This window comes from Camelina sativa, chromosome 15, assembly GCF_030686135.1.
Source record: "Camelina sativa cultivar CO46 ecotype springtype chromosome 15, ASM3068613v1".
In the NCBI taxonomy this organism is placed as follows: Eukaryota; Viridiplantae; Streptophyta; class Magnoliopsida; order Brassicales; family Brassicaceae; genus Camelina; species Camelina sativa.
In genome coordinates, this window is record NC_141894.1 from 8,313,348 (window position 1) to 8,333,285 (window position 19,938).

At 35.9% G+C, this 19,938-nt stretch overlaps 5 protein-coding genes and 2 pseudogenes across 12 annotated transcripts; 1 reads left to right on the top strand and 6 right to left on the bottom strand.

Moving 5' to 3' along the window:
- Positions 1–649: 649 nt before the first annotated feature.
- On the bottom strand, positions 650–1,810 carry LOC104748261 (putative F-box protein At3g17265 pseudogene; annotated as a pseudogene).
- A 606-nt stretch (positions 1,811–2,416) lies between these two features.
- Positions 2,417–3,552, bottom strand: LOC104748262 (putative F-box protein At3g17265; annotated as a pseudogene).
- A 555-nt stretch (positions 3,553–4,107) lies between these two features.
- On the bottom strand, positions 4,108–5,821 carry LOC104746073 (putative F-box/kelch-repeat protein At3g17540). The gene is given in 3 exon segments (XM_010467460.2): positions 4,108–4,351; positions 4,620–4,654; positions 4,657–5,821. Coding segments are annotated over 3 exon segments (1,188 nt in total). The 5' UTR covers positions 5,774–5,821; the 3' UTR covers positions 4,108–4,315.
- A 250-nt stretch (positions 5,822–6,071) lies between these two features.
- Positions 6,072–8,479, bottom strand: LOC104746074 (zinc finger BED domain-containing protein RICESLEEPER 2-like). The gene is made up of 3 exons (XM_010467461.2): positions 8,331–8,479; positions 6,471–8,154; positions 6,072–6,300 (listed from the first exon to the last, which is right to left on the bottom strand). The coding sequence occupies exons 1-2, from the start codon at positions 8,365–8,367 to the stop codon at positions 6,485–6,487; spliced, it is 1,707 nt and encodes a 568-aa protein (XP_010465763.2). The 5' UTR covers positions 8,368–8,479; the 3' UTR covers positions 6,072–6,300; positions 6,471–6,484.
- A 146-nt stretch (positions 8,480–8,625) lies between these two features.
- On the top strand, positions 8,626–10,370 carry LOC104746076 (uncharacterized). Of its 6 annotated transcripts, none has more exons than XM_087489480.1 (5): positions 8,626–8,764; positions 8,982–9,081; positions 9,179–9,223; positions 9,766–9,863; positions 10,107–10,370. In XM_087489480.1, the coding sequence occupies exons 2-5, from the start codon at positions 9,028–9,030 to the stop codon at positions 10,183–10,185; spliced, it is 276 nt and encodes a 91-aa protein (XP_087345606.1). In that variant the 5' UTR covers positions 8,626–8,764; positions 8,982–9,027; the 3' UTR covers positions 10,186–10,370. The 6 variants fall into 6 exon arrangements, with proteins under 6 accessions (XP_087345606.1, XP_087345608.1, XP_087345609.1 ...); XM_087489482.1 differs by having other exon boundaries at positions 9,003–9,081; XM_087489483.1 differs by having other exon boundaries at positions 8,628–8,764; positions 9,179–9,215.
- Positions 10,371–10,566: 196 nt separating this feature from the next.
- LOC104746075 (putative inactive DNA (cytosine-5)-methyltransferase DRM3) lies at positions 10,567–14,762 on the bottom strand. 3 transcript variants are annotated; one of them, XM_010467462.3, is made up of 10 exons: positions 14,564–14,762; positions 14,260–14,302; positions 14,036–14,161; positions 13,862–13,958; positions 13,654–13,754; positions 13,477–13,573; positions 12,846–12,997; positions 12,567–12,666; positions 12,285–12,376; positions 10,567–12,149 (listed from the first exon to the last, which is right to left on the bottom strand). In XM_010467462.3, the coding sequence occupies exons 2-10, from the start codon at positions 14,260–14,262 to the stop codon at positions 10,800–10,802; spliced, it is 2,118 nt and encodes a 705-aa protein (XP_010465764.1). In that variant the 5' UTR covers positions 14,263–14,302; positions 14,564–14,762; the 3' UTR covers positions 10,567–10,799. The 3 variants fall into 3 exon arrangements, with proteins under 3 accessions (XP_010465764.1, XP_010465766.1, XP_087345604.1); XM_010467464.3 differs by having other exon boundaries at positions 14,533–14,706; XM_087489478.1 differs by lacking the exon at positions 14,260–14,302 and having other exon boundaries at positions 14,347–14,706.
- Positions 14,763–17,141: 2,379 nt separating this feature from the next.
- Positions 17,142–17,483, bottom strand: LOC104748263 (F-box protein At3g17320). The gene has a single exon (XM_010469934.3). The coding sequence runs from the start codon at positions 17,481–17,483 to the stop codon at positions 17,142–17,144; it is 342 nt and encodes a 113-aa protein (XP_010468236.3).
- Between the last annotated feature and the right edge of the window lie 2,455 nt (positions 17,484–19,938).

Consider the following 19,938-nt stretch of genomic DNA (forward strand, 5'->3'; position numbering starts at 1 on the left):
TGGACCTGAACCGGAGGAGGGATCACCGTCTTCCATAGAAGTGTTGCTGTGGTTGCGGAGAGAGAAATGCTAAGGATTCGGATTTTGGGGAAGAAGAGAGAATGATTTGCTCTTTTTGCTTGCTACTGTACTTTGTTATGATTTAGGCGGGAACAGTACTACGAGGCGTTTCATTATTGGCTTCTTTTTCTGTCGACGGGTCTAATCATCGAGACTGAAAAATGGGACGTTTTGGTGAAAAAGCAAACAGTAGACGGTCACGGACGTGAACTATTTTATTGTTCGCTATTACTACTGTTACTGTTATAGGCATTATTATGGGCCAATTTAGGATTTCTAGAACTGATTTATGTATTATTATAACTTTTGAATATGATCAACATTATACATAAACACAACCTTGTTAGCTTTCTACACTTTTGTTTTCGGTAAGCGTTCATAAACAATGTATACCTCACTAAAAGCATTCATAAACAATGTATTTAAGTAGATCACCAAAATGTATTTTCAAAAGCGATGGATAATAAAGAAAAAAAAAAATCTCAAGAAAATTCAGCTACTCTGTGTATTTTATAGTAATTGACTACAAAAACTGTAATTAAATTAATTATAATTACTTCCTTTACCTGCAAATGATACTTGAAGTACTTCAATGAATTTGAACCAAACTAGGAACATAACTGAGGAGAAATGGACAACGACCCTGTGGTTCTTGTACAATCTCTTGATGAACTTGTCTACCCCCTATAGCCAAGTATAATTTTGTCGTGGTCCTCACGGGATTACTCAATAAGCCTGTTTCACAACATACAACCATTTTATTCTTCTCATCAACCAAGAAACTCATATGAGGAACCATCACATCTGGTAACATAACTTTACCCAAATCCACTAATAAGAAGTTGCTCCACGACAAGTCTTTGGCCTCATCGATCTTACTTTTTGTCACCCATATATCCATCTTTAACGAATCTGTATCATCAACCCTCTTTTGTAACAAGGCAAGTTTCCCTTCTCTAACAACTGAGAGAACCACATTAACATAACTAGTATTCTTAAAAGATAGAGGCGGCAGACGCAGACGTTCAAATCTCTCAGTAGTAAAATCAAACTTTAGTATGAATGTAACGAGGGGGTCTTCTTCATCTGAAGCATACCAGTAAGCATTTCCCTTCAGAGTCACGCCATCAGAGTGAATGAAAGAATTAGGATAGACGTCATCAAGAAACCTCCATGAATCAGAGTTGAACTCATAGATATAAAGCTTAAGAGGAGAAACCTTTAGGCAGCTATCAAGATTTTCAAAATTCAAGATTCTGTAGCTATCCCAAGATTTGTCGCTGTTTTTTACGTATCCTAAGACATAATTGGATAACATACGAATACGATCATTGGATTTGATCCACCTGGTTTGACCAGTACAAGGGTTCCAAACTACGAGTTTACTGCCCTTTTCAGTGCACAATAATAAACCCTCGCAGTGAAGTAAGATGGAAGATAGCTTGAACTGTTCTGAATCTTTTAGCTTGTTAAGTTTAACTGCAACCTCAATGGATGGATCAAAGCTGTTTTGGATTCCATGGAGATCGACTCTATGAATTAGAGTATCCATTACTGCCGCTGAATAACCCCTGTTATCCTTTAAGATCACCTGCTCTGCTGCTTTACCAAAGTTCTTCTTTACGAATCTAGGATCTCTAAATAAAGCGTACCAACGTTTGCAAGTAGTTTGCAATTTTTGTAGAGAAGTGGCTGGAACCCTAGACAGTATTTCTGATTCTAAATCATGTGGAAGATCAGTAACCATCATAGTGTTTGTTTATCTTGTGATTTCTCGTATGACGACCTGAGGAACAGAGGAAGACAGCGACAGAACTATAGTCTATAGATCGAAATTAGGGTTTAACAATTGGTATAAAATAGAGACTAGAGAGGGTATAATAGTCAATGAGCATGACTACATTTACGAGAATCGGTGAGACAGTAACAAGTGCTTTCTCTCAAAACTTCAAAGTCTACTCTGTTCTGTATAGATTTCTTGCTGATCAAGTTTAGGGCTTTTTCGCGTTTTTGGCTTCTCATGTTTCCATCTAATTCTTGATTTTTTTTTTTTGTGTTTGTAGAATTTACTATCAAATGCTCTTATTAGTTAGTATCTCCGCGAATCTCAGCTTATAAGGTTAATTCGATCGATGAAAACTCTTAAATATGTAAAATAAATCATGTCAACAATTAAAAATCTTTCCTAAGAACTAGAAGCCTTCCTCCTCATCGTCATCTTCCTCTCGTAGTAGCTTTGGTCACTTGTATAGAGCTCTTAAAAAATAAAATAAAAGGTTTCAGCTACTCTGTTTATTTTACGATTGACTAAGTTAATAGCCTTTGATCCTCTGCTTGCAGGATTACTTAAATTACCTCACTGAATTTGAACCAAACTTGGAACATAACTGACGAGAAATGGCCAACAAATTTTTGGCTTCTGTGCAATCTCTTGATGAACTTGTATACCCTCTTTAGCAAAGTAAATTGTGGTCGTCGTTTTAATGTCAAAATCTGTATCAGAGCACACCACGATTTTATTCTCCTCGTCAACCAAGAAACTCATGTACATCGACGCCTCACTTGTTAATATAACTTTACCAAAATCTACTACCAAGAAGTTGCTCCAAGACAAGTCTTTGTCCTCATCGATCTTAGTTTTGGTAACCCATATATTCATCTTTAACGAATCTGTATTAAAACTCTGTTGTAACAAGGCAAGTTTCTCCTCTCTAACAACTGATAGAACCACAGTTTCATCATTGTAATTCTTCTGGAAAGGAAGAGATAGACGTCCAAATCTCTCTCTTGTGAAATCAAACTTGAGTATAAATTTGCTTTCTTTCTCTGAAGCAAACCAATCTGCTGCAAACCAATAAGCATTTCCCTTCAAAGTCACGGCTTTGGATTCTGTGCAGCAACCAGGAGAGACGTGATCAAAAATTCTCCATGAATCAGAGTTGAACTCATAGATTTCAGACTTAGCGTGAGAACTGTTTAGGGAGCAGAGATGACGGTCAAAATTCAAGATTTTGTAGCTATTGCAAGATTTGTTGTTGTTGTTTACGTATCCTAGAGAATACATGTTCAAGATCGTGCGATTATTGGCTTGGATCAACCTGGTTTGACCAGTACAAGGGTTCCAAACCAAGAGTCTAGTAAGTTCCTTGGTAATACTGCACAATAACAACCCATCGCAGTGAGAGATTATATATACCATATATCTTATCCTGTTCTGAATCCTTTAGCGTGTTAAGTTTACCTTGGACCCCATCAAAGCTGGTTTGGATTCCACGGATATTGATGCTATGAATCAGAGTATTTATCTCTGTCACTGAATAAACACGACGATCATCAAAGATCACATGCGTTTCTGCTAAATCCAAGTTCTTCTTGACGAATTTTGGATCTCTAAATAAAGCGTGCCATCGTTTGCAATTTTTTTAGATATGTGGCCGGAACCCTAGAGAGTATTTCCGATTCTAAATCATGTGGAAGATCAGTAACCATCATAGTGTTTTGACCTGAGGAAACAGCGACAGGACTGCGAATATAAAAAAATTAGGGCTTAAAATATATGTTATATATACAGAGAGGGTACAATAGTCAATTTCTTGCTGATCAAGTTTAGGGGTTTCTCGCGTTTGGTTTCTCAAGTTTCATCTGTTTCTCCGGAATTCTCAGCTCAAAAGGGTTTACTCGTAAGCTAAAATCATGTCAATAATTAAAATTATTTCTTAAGAAAACTAGAAGCGACTTCTCATCGTCACCTTCCTCTCGTAGTAGCTTTGGTCACTTGTATGTTCGTTACAGAGTTTGCATTGCAATGATTTCACTGGGATTGACCAATGTTCTGAAATTACTCAAGGAAGTGCACTATGGATTCTTCAGAACCAAGGAAGAGTTAGTCACAGGACGTGACATTAATGCTACAAGAAACAGATTTCAAACTTCCCAGAGAAGACTTATTGTTTTCGTCTTTAAAATTGAGATTCATTCAGTAGCAACTTTCATTTATGCATTGTGATCTCTGTCATTCTGTAAGAAAACCTTAAAGCATATCCCATATGTGGTGAATGTGGGTGTTTTCACTAATTTCTCCCGCATTGATCTGATTAGGAAATGTATTCTCAGAGTCATAAAAACTACGTACAAAAGCATTGTAGCCGAAGTAAAACTTACAAAGCTCATAACATATGTTGAAGTGATTATAATCTTCCTTTACTCCACCACAAAATTTGGATAAGCGTTGGCTTTGAGTTTCACTTGGAATGCTTTAAGGCTCCTTACGAAGTTGGCCTCCAGACCGTGCCTGTATAACACAAATCACAAATAGAGATCCATTTAAAGAGAATGCTTACCCGAAACCAGATACAGTAACGATACGTACATATCTAAAGCTCTCAGGTTTGCATGACAAGAACACTATCTTTATGTGCTATGTAGTAAGCAATTATATAGTAAGACTAAAGAACAGGGTATGAATCATAGAGGCTCAGATGCTTTAGTTTAATTACTCTATATCAGAAATGCTCTGTTATAAAGAATCCAATCCAAGTAAGGTGATTCATTTGAGTTACCTTCTTTAATCTCGTTTTCTTTTTGCCTTTGGGTGTGTTCTCTGAATGTTAACCAAACTTGGAACATAACTGACGAGACGTGGGCAATTAAAGATCAATTCCTTTGTAACGTCTTTGTAGACTTCTTTATACAAATCCACCCCAACAATGTAGACGCTGGTCTTATAACCATCTTCCATGTCTGTATCACAACACACTGCCACTTTATTCTCCTCGTCCAACAAGAAACTTAGCACACTCATCCGACTTGGTAACATGAATTTACTAAAATCAATCACTAAGAACTGGCTCCATAACAAGTCTTTGGCCTCAGCAAACTTATTGGTCACCCATATCTTCACCTCTGTTGAAAGCACATGAAAATTCTGCTTCAACAAGGAGAGCTTCTCTTCTCTAACAGATGATAGAATCGCGATATCATCGTAATCAAAAATCTGATACGGAAGAGGAAGACGCACAAATCTCTCTGCTGTGAAATCAAAACTCATCAAGAAAATATCTGTTTCTGACTCTCTACCAACCCAGTAAGTGTTCCCATTCAAAGACACGCCAGGAGAAGATGTACCCCAGGCCCAGGTGATGCCATCATCAATAACCTTCCAAGAATCAGAGCCAAAATCGTAGATCTCAAAGTCAGCCGCCCGGAGTTTCTGATGGTCGTAGTAACGGCAAATCCTCAACATTTTGTAGTTACGGCTGTGGCAAGAAGATTTGCTGTTTACATATCCGACAGTATAGGAACCATTACGCCGGTAACGAGTTCTTGGTTTGATCGACCTGGTTTGACCGGTACAGGGGTTCCAAACAACGAGCCTAGTGTTCTCATTTGTGGTGCATAATAACAAACCGTCGCAGTGAGAGATGTTAGATATTTTCAAATCCTTCGAACTGAGTTTACCTGAAACCTCCATAGACGGATCAACGCTGTTGCGAATCCCACTGAGATTGACGCTGATCGAATGAACCCTACGATTCATCAGTAAGATCAATTCCCTCGCGGCTTCTTTATCCAAGTTCGTCTTGACGAAATTCGGATCTCTGAACAAAGCGTACCATCGTTTACAAGTAGTCTTCAATTTCGCTAAAGACTTCGCCGGAACCCTAGAGAGTATTTCCGATTCCAAATCGTGTGGAAGATCAGTAATCATCATCATCGTCTCTTCCTCGAGACTGAGGTGGGAAACGGGAAAACGACAGCGTTTAGCCCAATATAATAGGTCCATAAGTGAACAAACGACAGCGTTTTATTTGCCGTTGAACTTTTTTTTATTTGTAGTTTTTTCTTGTTATTCTTTCGTCTCTTCTCCTTCATATTACATTCGCTTAGTATCAAAAGCAAATAATATTGAGATAGTACCAAAAGCAATAACATTACTAGATTTCTTAAGATAAGATGTTGTTGAGTTGTTGACAAATAATACCAAAAAACCAATACCCAACAATAATAATAAGTTATCGATTAAACATGAGATTTTGATTAGAGCTTAGAAGTCATCAAATCCAATAAGACAAAAACACCAAACCCAACATTAAGTTCAAATCTAATCAATCTTTCACAATAGTCTTTGAAACAAAAGGACAGAGAGAGAAGTCACATGCGAGGAAAAATTGTCTTTGAAACAAAAGGACTGACTGAGTGAGAAGTCACATGCGAGGAGCCATTCCACGAAATTAACATAGCCTGAAATGATAAAAACATAGTTCACATTAGTAAAGATCGAGGAACACACAACATGAAACTCAGGTTCGAACCACTTACTTTGGTGACCATAAAAAGGATTTGGTCAAGAAACTTCACATCTAATCTACTTACTGAATAACAGTGGTATTGAGTTTTCATAATGTTCTTACCAATATTGGCCACATCAAAATCGTGGCCAGCTCTCGCTGCACATCATGGCGTTCACAAGTTTATCCTCCATGGAGACAATAAACTCAGGACACTCTCTCTTGTCAGCAACATAAGCACGGTGCGATGTGCCACGAGAGATTGGAATGGAGAGGATGTCACGAGCTACTCTTGAGAGGATCGGGTACTTTGAGTTCTTTTCTCTCCACCAGTCTAGTGCATTGAACTCTTTTTTCCACTCCATTATTGGTTCTTTGAGATAAGAATCAAGTTCTGATTCTTGAAACTCCCTTGAAGATCCTTCAAACTTGAGAAATTCTTGAAACAAAACAAAGTCCTTGTATCCATTAGGCTTCTTCTCCTCCTCTTTTTCATCCTCTTCTTCTTCTTCGTCTCCTTCTGCTTCTACGCCAAAGAGAAACTGCAACAAACTCAAGGATTTTGGCTTCACTGAAGCATCCGGACATTCTGGTAGTGGACTAATATCACCAGCTGCATATAGATTGCGTATATAGTCCAAAACAGTTTCAGCTTTCGAGCCTTCCTCATTGACTTCCTTCTTAGAGCAGTAAAACTCAAGATACTTCGTCTTGAAACGAGGGTCTAAAACAGAAGCAGTTGCCAAAACCAGGAACATATCATTCCAGTACTTAACAAACCTCTCCAATATCACCTTTGCTTTGCTGAGGAAGTAATCACTATCACCGTTCTTAAGCTCTTCCTTTAGCATAAACTTCAGCTCCGCAAGAAGGTGGAAGTAGACATTAGACGTTGGATACTCTCCATCAAAAAGCTCCTTGGCAACTTTGTAAATGCAACCCGCGAGTTTGCAAAAAGTTTTAATCGTTATCCATTCCTCATCAGTTGGTTGTTCCCAATCCTCGTAATCCTCATCCTCTTCGAAAAGATACACAGCTTTTTGCAGATTACACAACGTCACATCCCAATTCTTCGGTGCCAATCTTTCCCAACGAAACATCATCCGAACACGATCCATAAACCATATGCTAATGTCCTTGAAAACATCATCAACCATTAACCGGAAAATGTCAGAACAGCAATAGATGAGGAAAACTCGAGGATGGATCTCACTCTTCCCACTCTCTTCAATCCATCTTCTAAAATCATCAAACGCTTTAACACCAAGATCACTATAGTTAGGCATAAGAAGAGTCGAGACCTTGCTCTCAATCCCATAATCCAAGATAACATTCTTAATAGAATCAACATAAATGTCCTTAACACGCAGAGACGCACGAGGATGGTACCACAATACCCATTTATTCATCTTCCAGTTCTCATCAGCGAAATAGGCGCTGATACCGATGAAATCTTCGTTCAAAATAGGTCCATCAATGGCATCACTTGTCCAATCCCCAAGTACAAACCATTCATAACAGAGTGTTAGACTCCCTTCTCGTTCCTTCAGCATTTTCTTAACCTTCTCTTTACCTTCTTCATGCATCTCCAGAACCGCACTCTTGAGTTTAGATGTGTCGAGAGAGAACTCCGGGCAGACGCTATGGATCGACTCAGCAATGAACGAGTTCTGAACGGAAGGGTTAACCCCATAACCGATAGCAACTTTGGCCATAGATCTATAACGACGTCTCTCTACCTCCATTGGAGAAGAAGAATCATCCTCATCATCAACAGAATCGTCCAGCTTTTGTTTCTTCTTAATATCTACACACATAAGCAGTGAGACAAACAACTCTTATATATGCATACAGTACAGACATAACCCAAACAATGGAAAGTTACAGAACAATGGGGACATTGAAACATAATAAAACCCTAGAAATTGGGATTTATAACATAGAAAGAATCAGAATTTAGCTCGACGGAGAAGAAATTAGAACCTGAACCGGAGCCGGAAGGGAGATCACCACCGTCCATAGCAACTTTTTTTTTAGGGTTTTTTCGAATTAAAGTGACGATTCCAATTTTCGATGTTTAGGGGTCTAGTAGGGGTCTGAAGCTATATATGAGTTTGGGCGGGAAATGGTACGGAGGAGTATATCCACGTCGGATATTATTTAGTACCCTCTGAGACGATTACATCTACGGTTATTAACGCGAATAATGGACGGATGAGATTGTTTCGAGTATTTGACTTGGAATATATAAATGGGCCTTTAATTTTTTGGGCCCTTTGTAAACAGAAATCATAAACGATGTCGTTTATGTAAGTTTTACCTGAAGTCTTAAACCGGAGGAAGCAGTCACCGTTGAGACTGAGTGCTTGTCTCCGTCTCTCTCCAGCTCGAAATTTCGCCGTCCGGTCTGTTCTCCGGTAAGTCTCGATCTTGTTGTCTTTCTCGCTCTATTTATGGTTTGACATGTTGTATTGATGATTTTATCTATTTCCTCTCTTGAATCCAATATCTTTTGCCTTCTCCATTTCGTGTTTACGATCCTATCTGAGTATCAGATTTGTTGTTTTAATGGTTTGTGTGTATTTCATCGACTCTTATGATCGATTGTTGCGATATTTTGTGTTTCTGTGATAGGAGAAGACATTGTGATTGAAGAAGCTCAAGAGATCTCTTTGTGAAAATGCCGTCTCTGCAAACTTCTCTGCCTCCTGAACTAGCTAACAATGTGGTTAGGGTTAGTACCAATGTTCTCATTGTTTGACCTGTGATTTGTTTTATTCTTTCTTTGATGCTATTTCACTGATCTATTCGTCTCTTTTGTTTATGGGCAGTTGTACCGAGAATGTCTTCGTAGAGCTAAATTTATTGGTAAGCAGGTGAGATTTACGACTAATTGTTTGTCTTGAGCTTTGAATATATGAACCTGCTTTGTCAGACTCAGAGATACTATGTTGCTTTCAATGGGATTGTGTTTGGTTTTGATTGCCATTCTTATTTGTAGCATAGTGTTTGGAACCTTTAGGGCTTTGAAACTGAATTGAGTTTATATAGATGCCGATTGAAATCTATCACTGTTCTTTACCTGATGTTTTGTCTCTTTAGTCTCCTAGTAACTCATAGCAGAAAGGTAGAGAGTTTTTCATTTAGACTCAGGATACTTTGTCTTTGAGGCTGCTCCCAAGAACTCGCGTCTATTGACACTTTTTAGAGTTGATTCTCTTGACCCACTTAACGTCTTTATACAAGAATACAGTTTGATATGTTGCAACCACAAAAGGTTGAGGCTGATATCTTATCACCACTTGTGTTTTGATTTCACGAGAAAGAGATTTGTGCTTTTCTTATAGGATTAGATATCCTGGATTGGAGGAGATATAGGAACTGAACTTTGTTCTGTTTACTTGTTTGTGTTGTGCAGCAACACAACACTGAGCTAGTGGTTGGTATGGTGAGGCAACAGTTTAAGAAACATATGAATGAGACAGACCCTGAGAAGATTCAGAAGCTTAAAGATGAGTGAGTTTTTTTTTTCTCTACAATCGTTAGTGAATGTTTTATACTAGTAGAGAACCTTGTGATTACTGATTAGATCAGATGTACAACTTGTTCGTTGAGGCATGTACTGCAAAAAGATGATGTCTCACACAAACACACACACGTACACACAGCTGCTCGAGATCATATTACTACAAAATACTCTTGGGATATATAAATGTAAGTTTGAAATGACTCAAAATTCTCTGATATGGTATTTGGCAGTGCTGCGCGGGGACTCATCAATCACATGTTGTTTGAGTCGGCTAAGCTGACAGGAGGCAAGGTTAGCCAGAGATCCTGATGCAGTCTGGTTGCAGGCTCCCTTTGTGCTCTTTCGCTCTCTCTCTCTCTCTTTGGTTCAAGGCTTGTAGGGTAATAATGCAACTAAGTTGTCTTTAATAAAAGACTTCATCGACTAGCGTCTGTGACCCAACATTGATAATTTTGGTATGCAATCATTCAAATGGTTATCTACTTTAAGTCAAATCATAAAGTTGATCGACTCTGGTTTCGATTATAGTTTATATTAAATATATATATTAGACACTTCCGATCATAAACAATTTAGTTTGACGAAATGAGTCTAAAAATAACCCTTTCGACTGAGAATGAGTATGATTTGCACACACAAAAAAAAAAGAGTATAATTGCAAGAAACTAACATTGCGCTAATCAAAGCGAATTCAGAAAAAGGGCTAATATATTACATAAATGTGAACAGAATACAACATTGACATACATGATTCACTGCTTATCTCTCTAAGAAGTAGCATAGCTATAAAATAAATAGAACATTCTATGCATTTAAGCATCGGTTTTTTTTACAAAAGAACAGTTCTCTAAGAGATACAAACCATGGGAAGTCTTTAAGATTGAGCTAGATATCTTTAGAAAACAAAGATGGCAGACAAGTCATCAACTTAACTCCATCATATCTCTGACACGTTTCGAGATTCGGACAAACTCATTAAACAACGAGTAATCAAATTCAGAAGCTTCTTCTCTTGAGGTTTCTTTAGAGAGATCAAGAGGTGTTGATGGGTTCTGGCAAATGATAAAGTCAAATCCCTCAAACCTCTGCACCAAATTCTCCAGCTTGTTTGTCGTTAAGTTCTTGATGTCTTCAATCTGCACAAGCTCTCCGGTTTGTCCCGAAGTCTGCCACCATCTTTTCAGTATGTTACGGCTCAATCCACAGGACTCTACCGAGACTACGCCTTTTAGATGGATTCCAAGACGGTCCAACGCAATTTCTGCACCACCAATCCCGCTAAAGAGTGATAAAACAGTTAATCCTTCAGGGAACATAGACTTGAGTACAGAGAGATGGTAGCCCAATGTGTCTGTTTGAAAGCAGTAATCAAACAACTTTAATCTTTCCGCCAATCTTCCACCACCGATGTTTGTGTGGTTTGTTGGATATCCCATAATGCACTCCATATGCTCAGGCTCCACAGGTGAGAGGATGTTTGGAGCAATCCATATGAGATTTGAGGTGTGACAGTGTCGAAGTATTAGAGTCTGGTCTTGTTGAGTAGGCTTTCCCCTGCATTCAGCTATACGGCGTCCAATTCGTTCACAGAGAAGAGTTACATCTTTTGTCCTAGTACACGAGCCGCCATTCAGATGCTTTCTGATATCCCATTGTGGCCACCAACTCTTCATTAGTGGCATAGCATCTTGTATAGTCAACCGAGGTTTTGGGAGGATATTGAACCGGTTTTGAATGGGAAGATTGTGCAAGTACCCTTCTGTCCTACGGAGGGGCGAACACAACCGAGTATCTACATGTTCTGGGTGAATTCCAAACATGAAAGACGATAACTTCGACCACCAGCCAGGAGATAATTCACCTAAGTTTCCATAGAAGAAATAAGGTCGTTTGGCTACATTTGGGCCAAGACTCTGGGACAAACGTGGCTGCATTACTCTAGGAAATTCATATGTGTCCTCTTTTGACTCATCTTGCATCCATGGGGTTTCCATAAACGAGCTTGAGTCTCCCATATATTCGGGTCTTAACCGTTTCCCTCTGTCATCGTAGTCAGTGCATTCATCGGGGTAGGCATTCTCATCCTCATCTTTTGGTCGTTTACCCTTTGAGGTCTCTCCCGCATTGGTAGTATCAGGGAAAGGATAAGAGTCAATACCAGGATCTGGTTTTATATTAGCAGTGCCAGTCGACGAACCCCCATCAACACCAATAAATCTCCAACTCTTTGAAAGACATGTACGATTCACTGCAGGAACCGCCGCTGAAACTTTCTACAGTGGCACCAAATATTCATTGTGTAAAACTCCAGCAATATCATAGCCCAATTAATAGAAGAGAATGAGATGGTTTTGGTGAATTATTTGAGGGCGAGAAAATATTACTTCGAAAAATTAGAATGAACATACCTTTTCTATATCTTCACGGTCACGGTCACGGTCACTAGGAAATTCACCAGTAACAATGGACTCAGCAAGGTCAGAAATCCGACCTTTTCTACCTGAAAAGGAGCAAAATGGATTATTTATCAGTGCAACAGGACGGGCTGCAAAATAAATGATATAATTTTTCACAATTAAATTTTCATAATCACCACTAACTGCATATACAAGATAGGTTTCATGTCTGTACTGTTTCTTTCAAACATATAATGGTCATGGATTGAACACATAAGTGCCTAAGTTGCTCACCTAGCTTCTCAATTGCCAATGAAATTTCATCATTAGAGAATCCCATTTCCATTAAATGCAAAGTCTTGTCCATTGTTTCAAACAATAGTTCATTGGGAACCTGAATGTAAAGCAAAAAACTAAGGTTAGAGATAATAAAGGTAACAACAACATAAATTATACAAGACACAGACAGGTAGTGGAAACTGGAATCTACTAAGGCGAACCAACAAAAGGACATAAAGGACGAATAACACATTGAAAAGAAAATCAACAGCCAATGTTCAAAGCACCAAATACCTCAGGTCCTCGAGCCATAACTTCATCGACATTTTCATCTTCTTCATTTATTTCAGCACCATCAAGTGAGTCTTCGGATTCCTCCGCATACTTTTCAGCTAATTGAGCAGCAGCAATGAAGTCCACCATCTCATCGACTGGCGCCTCTTTACCTATCATGCAGAAAAGACAATCATGAAGAAAGACTTTGGTGACAGCCCATATGATAGCTGCTTTCTGCATGCTAAGTTTCTGTATAGCTTTGAATAGCATAACGTCACATGCGATGAATTTCCGCTCTAAGCATTATTAAACAACAGCTTCATAGATGTTATTTCTCCTCTCAGAAATACATATTGGCGTCATAATAAGACGTATAAGTCTCCTCAGTTATGTCTGTTTTTATATATCAAATAATTAGAAGTTCCAGTATGAAGAGACGTTAATCAACCAAAAGAGAAAAAAAAAAATCTTGCAATATTGAAAAATTTAGCCACTCAAAAACATATAACCTAAAAAATGAAGCTAGCACTGAAACAAATGCGAATATGTTAAACCGAAACAATGAAGCTAGCACTGAAATAAATGCGGCAACCATTGTAAGATGTTTGAAAGTGTAAATGGAAAGCCAAAGTCATTGTAAATACATTACCAAGCCTATCCAATGCAAGGTCAACAAGATTTTCTGGAAACTTCATTGCTAGTAATGCTATCCTTCGACCATCGGTTTCGTATTCAATACCAGGCTCCTGTCAGACAAAAGCAAGAAACATAAAGAAATTGCACAGAAGAGAATACAAGACTTGTGCATCAACAGTATGTGCGTTACCGGTTTGGGTTCCATTAGACCACCATGATGGCTGGGTCCAGGATGTTCTGTCGCAGTACTCTTAGTGAGAATCTCTAATAACAATTCAAAATCGTCTTCACCTGGATATGTGAAAAGGTAACCTCAGTAATCATATCTCCTAAATGAAAGTTAGCATTCACGGAAGCCTTTTATAAAAACAAACTTTCAACAGGACACTTTAGAATACCATTTTCATCAATTGCTTTCTGAACGAGAGTTGGGCAAAATCCCATCTCAGTCAGCAAAGATTTAACTTGACTTCCAGAAGAACTAGCAGCATTGTCCTGCACATCAAGTGTAGAGAAAAATAAGAACCTTCCAAAAGCCACTGATTGTTTCATTACCTGTTGTCTACACCAACCTGCTGAGGATAAGAGGTGTCGCAGGGCAAGTCAAAATCCAAGGTCTCTGGTTTGGGAAACAGTGTCTGCCTATTCCTTTCATGATTAGAGGAACCTCCACCACCATTCCCTCTACGCAAATCACCCTGCAAGATTCCACAAACTACTGAAAAAACATGCAACATATACAAACAAAGTGATCCCAAAAAAAAAAAGACACTCTTAAAGTAGCCAAGTTCCATACCATTTATAGTACACAAAGTTCAAAGCAAGATAGAAATTATCTCCTGCGAATACCCAAAGCAAAATTGTGTCAGTGTCACCTACTCACCTTAATTGAGCAGCTTCTACTATAAACGGTAAGGGAGGAGATGAAATCAATAAATTCGTTAAAAACCCCAAAAATAGAACACTCCTCGAAGTGAACAACGAGTGACACTTATTATAGTAAAAGCCAGATTTCCACACAAAATCCAGAGATTGCGACAGAAGGGGACCAATTTAGAGAAAGAGTAACCGTAGTTGGTGAGGAAGAAGAAGGTGCATGCCTGTGCGGTGGTCCGCGTCTCAGCCGATCGAGTCAAGTCCGAAGGAGGAAAGCTAAGGAGTAAAGAAGTTGATCGCAATGTATAGCGGCGCGTGAACTGCACAGCCCGACCGACTATGGTGAAATCTGGAACGAATTGGGGATAATTTTGGTAACTTATTACTTTCTGTTTTTAATGTTTTTTCTCTTTCCAATATTCCGTTTTTAATGTTGTAAAATAATAAAATTGTAGAGAGGATTTTTTAGCTAGGGTTCAAATATCTATTTAGTTAATATTTAATTATTTAATTAAATAAATGAAATGTTGTTAAAATTTGATATCTTTTTCAAAAATGCCACTTTTTTTGAACATTTTTATTTTTACTCTCTTTTGTAATTATGTTAAATTAATTTTTAGAATTTTTTTTTTAGGTTTGGTTTCCCCATTTACATTTAGGATATAGTTTTTAAGGGATAGGGTTTAGTATTTGGGGTTTAAAGTTTATAATTTTGTCATTTTATATATTAAAAATGGATATTTTTAAAAATAGACATCATCATCAAATGATACTTTTAAAAAGTGACATAGGAAAAATAATATTTTTGAAAATCCAACTTTTATACTGGATGTTTTTTAATATATTTATTTATTATTCCTTGCATTTGCACACACTGAAGATTAGGAACATGGTTAACAAAAAGAGTTATAGTATCAACACATTGTTAAATATAAATTAACTTTATAATTGAAAGCATCCAATCCCAACCCTAGTCAATAAGTTTTATAGGATTCATTCAACATACTCATTAGTCATACATTCCCTACTCATCAGCGCATACTTATTTCTTTCTGTTTCGGCAAGTTAGTCTTAGAGCAAGTCCATCCCACATCCGATAATATCTGTATTTTTAATAAAAAATTAAAAAGTGAGGAGAAAGAAAGATTTCGTGTCTCAGAGTAGATGTATTGAGACACTAGTAGACTTTCTCTTACTGATCTGTCATCATTTGATTGCTCAATTAAATTAGATAATAGTATTACATTAAAATATTAATAAAATTAATATAGGATCTCAATTTTGATAGGTTGACTGATGGGAATGCCTTAGACTCTTAGTCACATGTATAGTTCCGCGGCCGACTTGTACTTCATCTTTGGGTAGCTTCGTTTACATTTGGTTTGGCTTATAAGAATTAGAATGGAGATTGTCTAAGGATATGTGTCGCCGGAAGATGTGTCACCGGAAGACATTAGGCCTCTAATGAGCTATGTAAGTCATGCGATGGGAATTTTTAGCCTTGCCTATATCATGGTCGTTACAAAATATCCTCTTTGTTTCATCTTTGTGTGGCTTTTATATATGTGAGTGGTGGTTTATTTATGTTTTCCTTCTCCATGCGGAAAACATAATTAATAAAAATGCCATGAACAGTAACTTTTTTAAGTCAAAATGTCACTTTTTTATTTTCTTTTCTACAATGCCACAACCTTAACTTGAAAAGACATAAATGTCCCTCGATAAATACTATGATGTTGATAGACAAGATACGAATGATGGACAAGTGGATGATAGACCAGATGACGATGAGGGACAAAATGTGGATAATGGACAATATGCTGATGATCAACAAGTGCAGATGATAGACAATATGCGAATGATAAACAAGATGTGGATGATGGACAAGATGCGGATGATAGACAAGATGATATGGAGAAATCCAAACCCCCACATCATCTTTTGGTCCACCCTGATCTACATCATCCTCTTTTGGTCTATCATCCTCTTTTCGTTTATCATCATCGACATCTTTTGGTCCACCATCTAGACTACTTTACCATTTTTGTCTAATTATCTTTCATAGACAACTTATCTTTAATAATATGGATAACTAATTTGAACTCGTGGACAACTTCGTTAATATAATTCTCGTAGACAAGTTGTAAAAATAAAATTCGTGGACAAGTCTATAATTTCCTCTAATAACTTGTCCATCAGATCTTGCCCACGATAATCACTCTCTTTCATAGAAGGGTATTTTCGTCTTTTAATCACATGTGAACAGTAAAAATGTGGTATTTTTAGAAACATGAAATAAATGTGGCATTCTCCAAAAAATTTTAAAAAAATGTGGCATATTTGACAAAAATCCCTTCCTAAAGACCACATGTTCTAGTCATACAAAATTATGTATATGATTACTTAACATAATACAAAAAATATGAGATCTTAAAAATAAATTCGAGCTATATAAACACTTCAGCGTAGTACTGTTCTACATGTATTAAAATCTGCTTATTTAAATATAATACAAATTAATTAAATATAATTATAACTACAATGTATATGCTTATAAAAATTTGTAAAATTTAAACCATTTATTTCTTCTTCCATATTGCACAACAAAAGATGAGAAACACACTAAGAATTGACTAATTATATTGTTCAAAGAACAATTGACAAAAAAAAAAAAAAAAAAAGCAAGAGTAGTAAGAAAATAAACAAGAAACACATTATTCTAGGTCTTGTAAATGGAAGAATTCAAAACAAAGCAAGAGTGGTTTCTTCCTCTTGCCTCCGATCCTGGTGGTGCAGGTTGCTTTAGATTTGCACACAACTTGGATCAAAAGAGCACACAAGTGGAAAACAATACTTATGAACAGATTCTCCAAGATCCACTTGTTTGCAATATCCATCTTCTCCAACGATATAAGCTGTGTTGCGAGTGGGGTTAAGTATACTCTTTCCTTTATCAAAAACCACCGCGAGTTTTTTCTCTTCGTCAACAAAGAAAGTCGCAGATGTACGCTCGAGTGGTCGTCTATCCATATCGATAGGTAAGAACAAGCTGCTCCACGACACTGCGTTAGGCTCAATCTTATTACTAATCCATATCCCTGTCCACGTTATATCCCATCGGTGTATTTGATGCTGAAGAAACATCACTCGCACGCATTTAAGATAGCCCAACTCTTTAGTCAAACCCAACACACCAAAATGCAACCGCTAAAAACAATCATTTGACCAAACTTCAACGATGAAAAAGGATTCTCAAAATATAACGAGCGTATATGTACATACCTTGTGGCATCCTACTATCCTAGAGATTAAAAAAAAAAAATCATTTAAGAGTGAAAAATTACAATACTATCAATTCAGTAATTGAAAAATAACTTGAAAACCAAAAAACATAAACAAATGGTAGAGATATGAAAAAAACCAAAGAACATAAACAAATGGTAGAGATATGATAAGATAATTTATGTGTGAGATTTATAAAGTTTTATAAAATAATTATAAGGTTTTACATTGTAATTTTGTATGCTTTTATAACACATATTTTTTTAGGCCTCTGACTTTTAGAGCATTTTTGAAAGAAAAAAAATTAGGAAAGGACATGTTTGAAAGCAGATATTGAAAAAGAGTTATTACTCAAAAAATCACAAAATATAACATAAATGATGTATGTTATCAGATATCACCAACACCAGTTTACATAACATAAACTAGATTAGTACCCGCGGTACACCGCGGAGCAATATTATTTATAACTAAAATATTTAAATTATAAGTTATATTTGGTGGTTAAATATGTTATAATTATATAATAATTGTTAAATAAATCATATAATACCGCAATATAATTTTTTTTCACATAATATTTATTTAATCAATTTAATTAGATATATCTATTCTCTGATACCAACAGTGCTAACAAAATAATGAAATGATGTTTTACCCGTGTAATACCGAATTAATAATAATTTTTAATTTATATAAATATCGATAAAACTCGTCCCGCTATATAACTCCGTCCCGAGATATTTTAACTCACACTATATCATCTTAATTTTTAATATTTATTATGTATCTACGGTATAATATTTATCATATATAACTTTTTAAAAGTTTTAAATATTTTTCATATTTAACCTTTTAAAAAATTTTAAAATAAAGAACCGGAATAAATCAAAGAAAATTGTTTAAAGTTTGAATGCCTGATAAATCAAACTTTCTACTCATTTGTATTCAGAATCATTTTGGTCTCTTTTATAGTATGACTTTAAACCATTGTCCAATTTTTTTAGACGATGTGGAATATTGTACCTGTATTTTTCTAAGAGAATTTGTTAAAAATGCCCCTTTTGATATACCCCTTTTCAAAAATATCCTCTTTTCTGGCCATTTTTATTTATGCCCTCTTTTAATTTTTAATGACCATTTTACCCTTAGATGAAAATTATTTTATTCAATAAAAAGAAAAACAAAATTTTCCTGCCAAAAAATTTTCGACATATTTTCCCGCCAAAAATTTTTCAAAAAAATTTTTGGAAAAAACTTTTGATAAAAAATTTCGAAAAAAAAAAATTTTCCCGCCAAAATTTTTCCCGCCAAAAAAAATTTACAAGGTTTTTAAAAGGTTTTATAAGGTTTCTAACTTATAAAAGCCTTATAAACACCTTGTAAAGGCTTTTACAAGATTTTTTAAAGAGTTTTAAAAGGTTTTTTAAACAACTTGTAAACGCTTTTACAAGATTTTTAAAAGGTTTTTAAAGGTTTTCAAATGGTTTTTAAAAGGATTTTTAAAAGGTTTTTAAACACCTTCTAAACCCTTTTACAATGTTTTTAAAAACCTTGTAAAAGTTTTTATAAAATTTTTATTTTTAAAAGCGTTTACAAGATGTTTAAAAACCTTTTAAAGCATTTACAAGCTTTTTAAAAGCATTTACAAGGTTTTTAAAAGCGTTTACAATTGGGTTAAAAACCTTTTAAAAACCTTGTAAACGCTTTTAAAAGTTTTTTAAAAGCATTTACAAGGTTTTTAAAAGGTATAAATTTCAATATTTTTGGCGGGAAAATTTTTCGATTTTGGCGGGAAATTTTTGTTTTTTGGCGGGAAAAAATAATTTTTTCGGGAAAAATTTTCGATTTTGGCGGGAAAAAAAATTTTGGCGGGAAAATATTTTTGATTTTGATGACTGTACATTCTTGCTGTCACTCAAAAAGTGTAATTTGGTCATTTTGTATATAAAGAGGGGTAGTTTTAAAAATGGTCAACATGAAGGGGTATTTTTAAAAAGAGATATGGAAAAAGGGGCATTTTTGAGAATGCCCCTTTTTCTAATCATCTATTGAGTAATATATGTCCGTTTTAAAAATTTTGTATTACATCATATACAGGAAAAAAATCATAATTTTTATTAACTAAATGTATTACAGAATAATTCAAGATAATTTAAATATAAATTCAAATAAAATTTTTATTATAAAAATGAAAGGGAATCATATATTTATGTTTGAATGATGTAGAAAGATTTCCTTATTTTCTAAATCTTATCTATAATTAATTTTGAAGTTTTGGTAACTAATATTAAAGTCAATACATTAAATGTAAAAA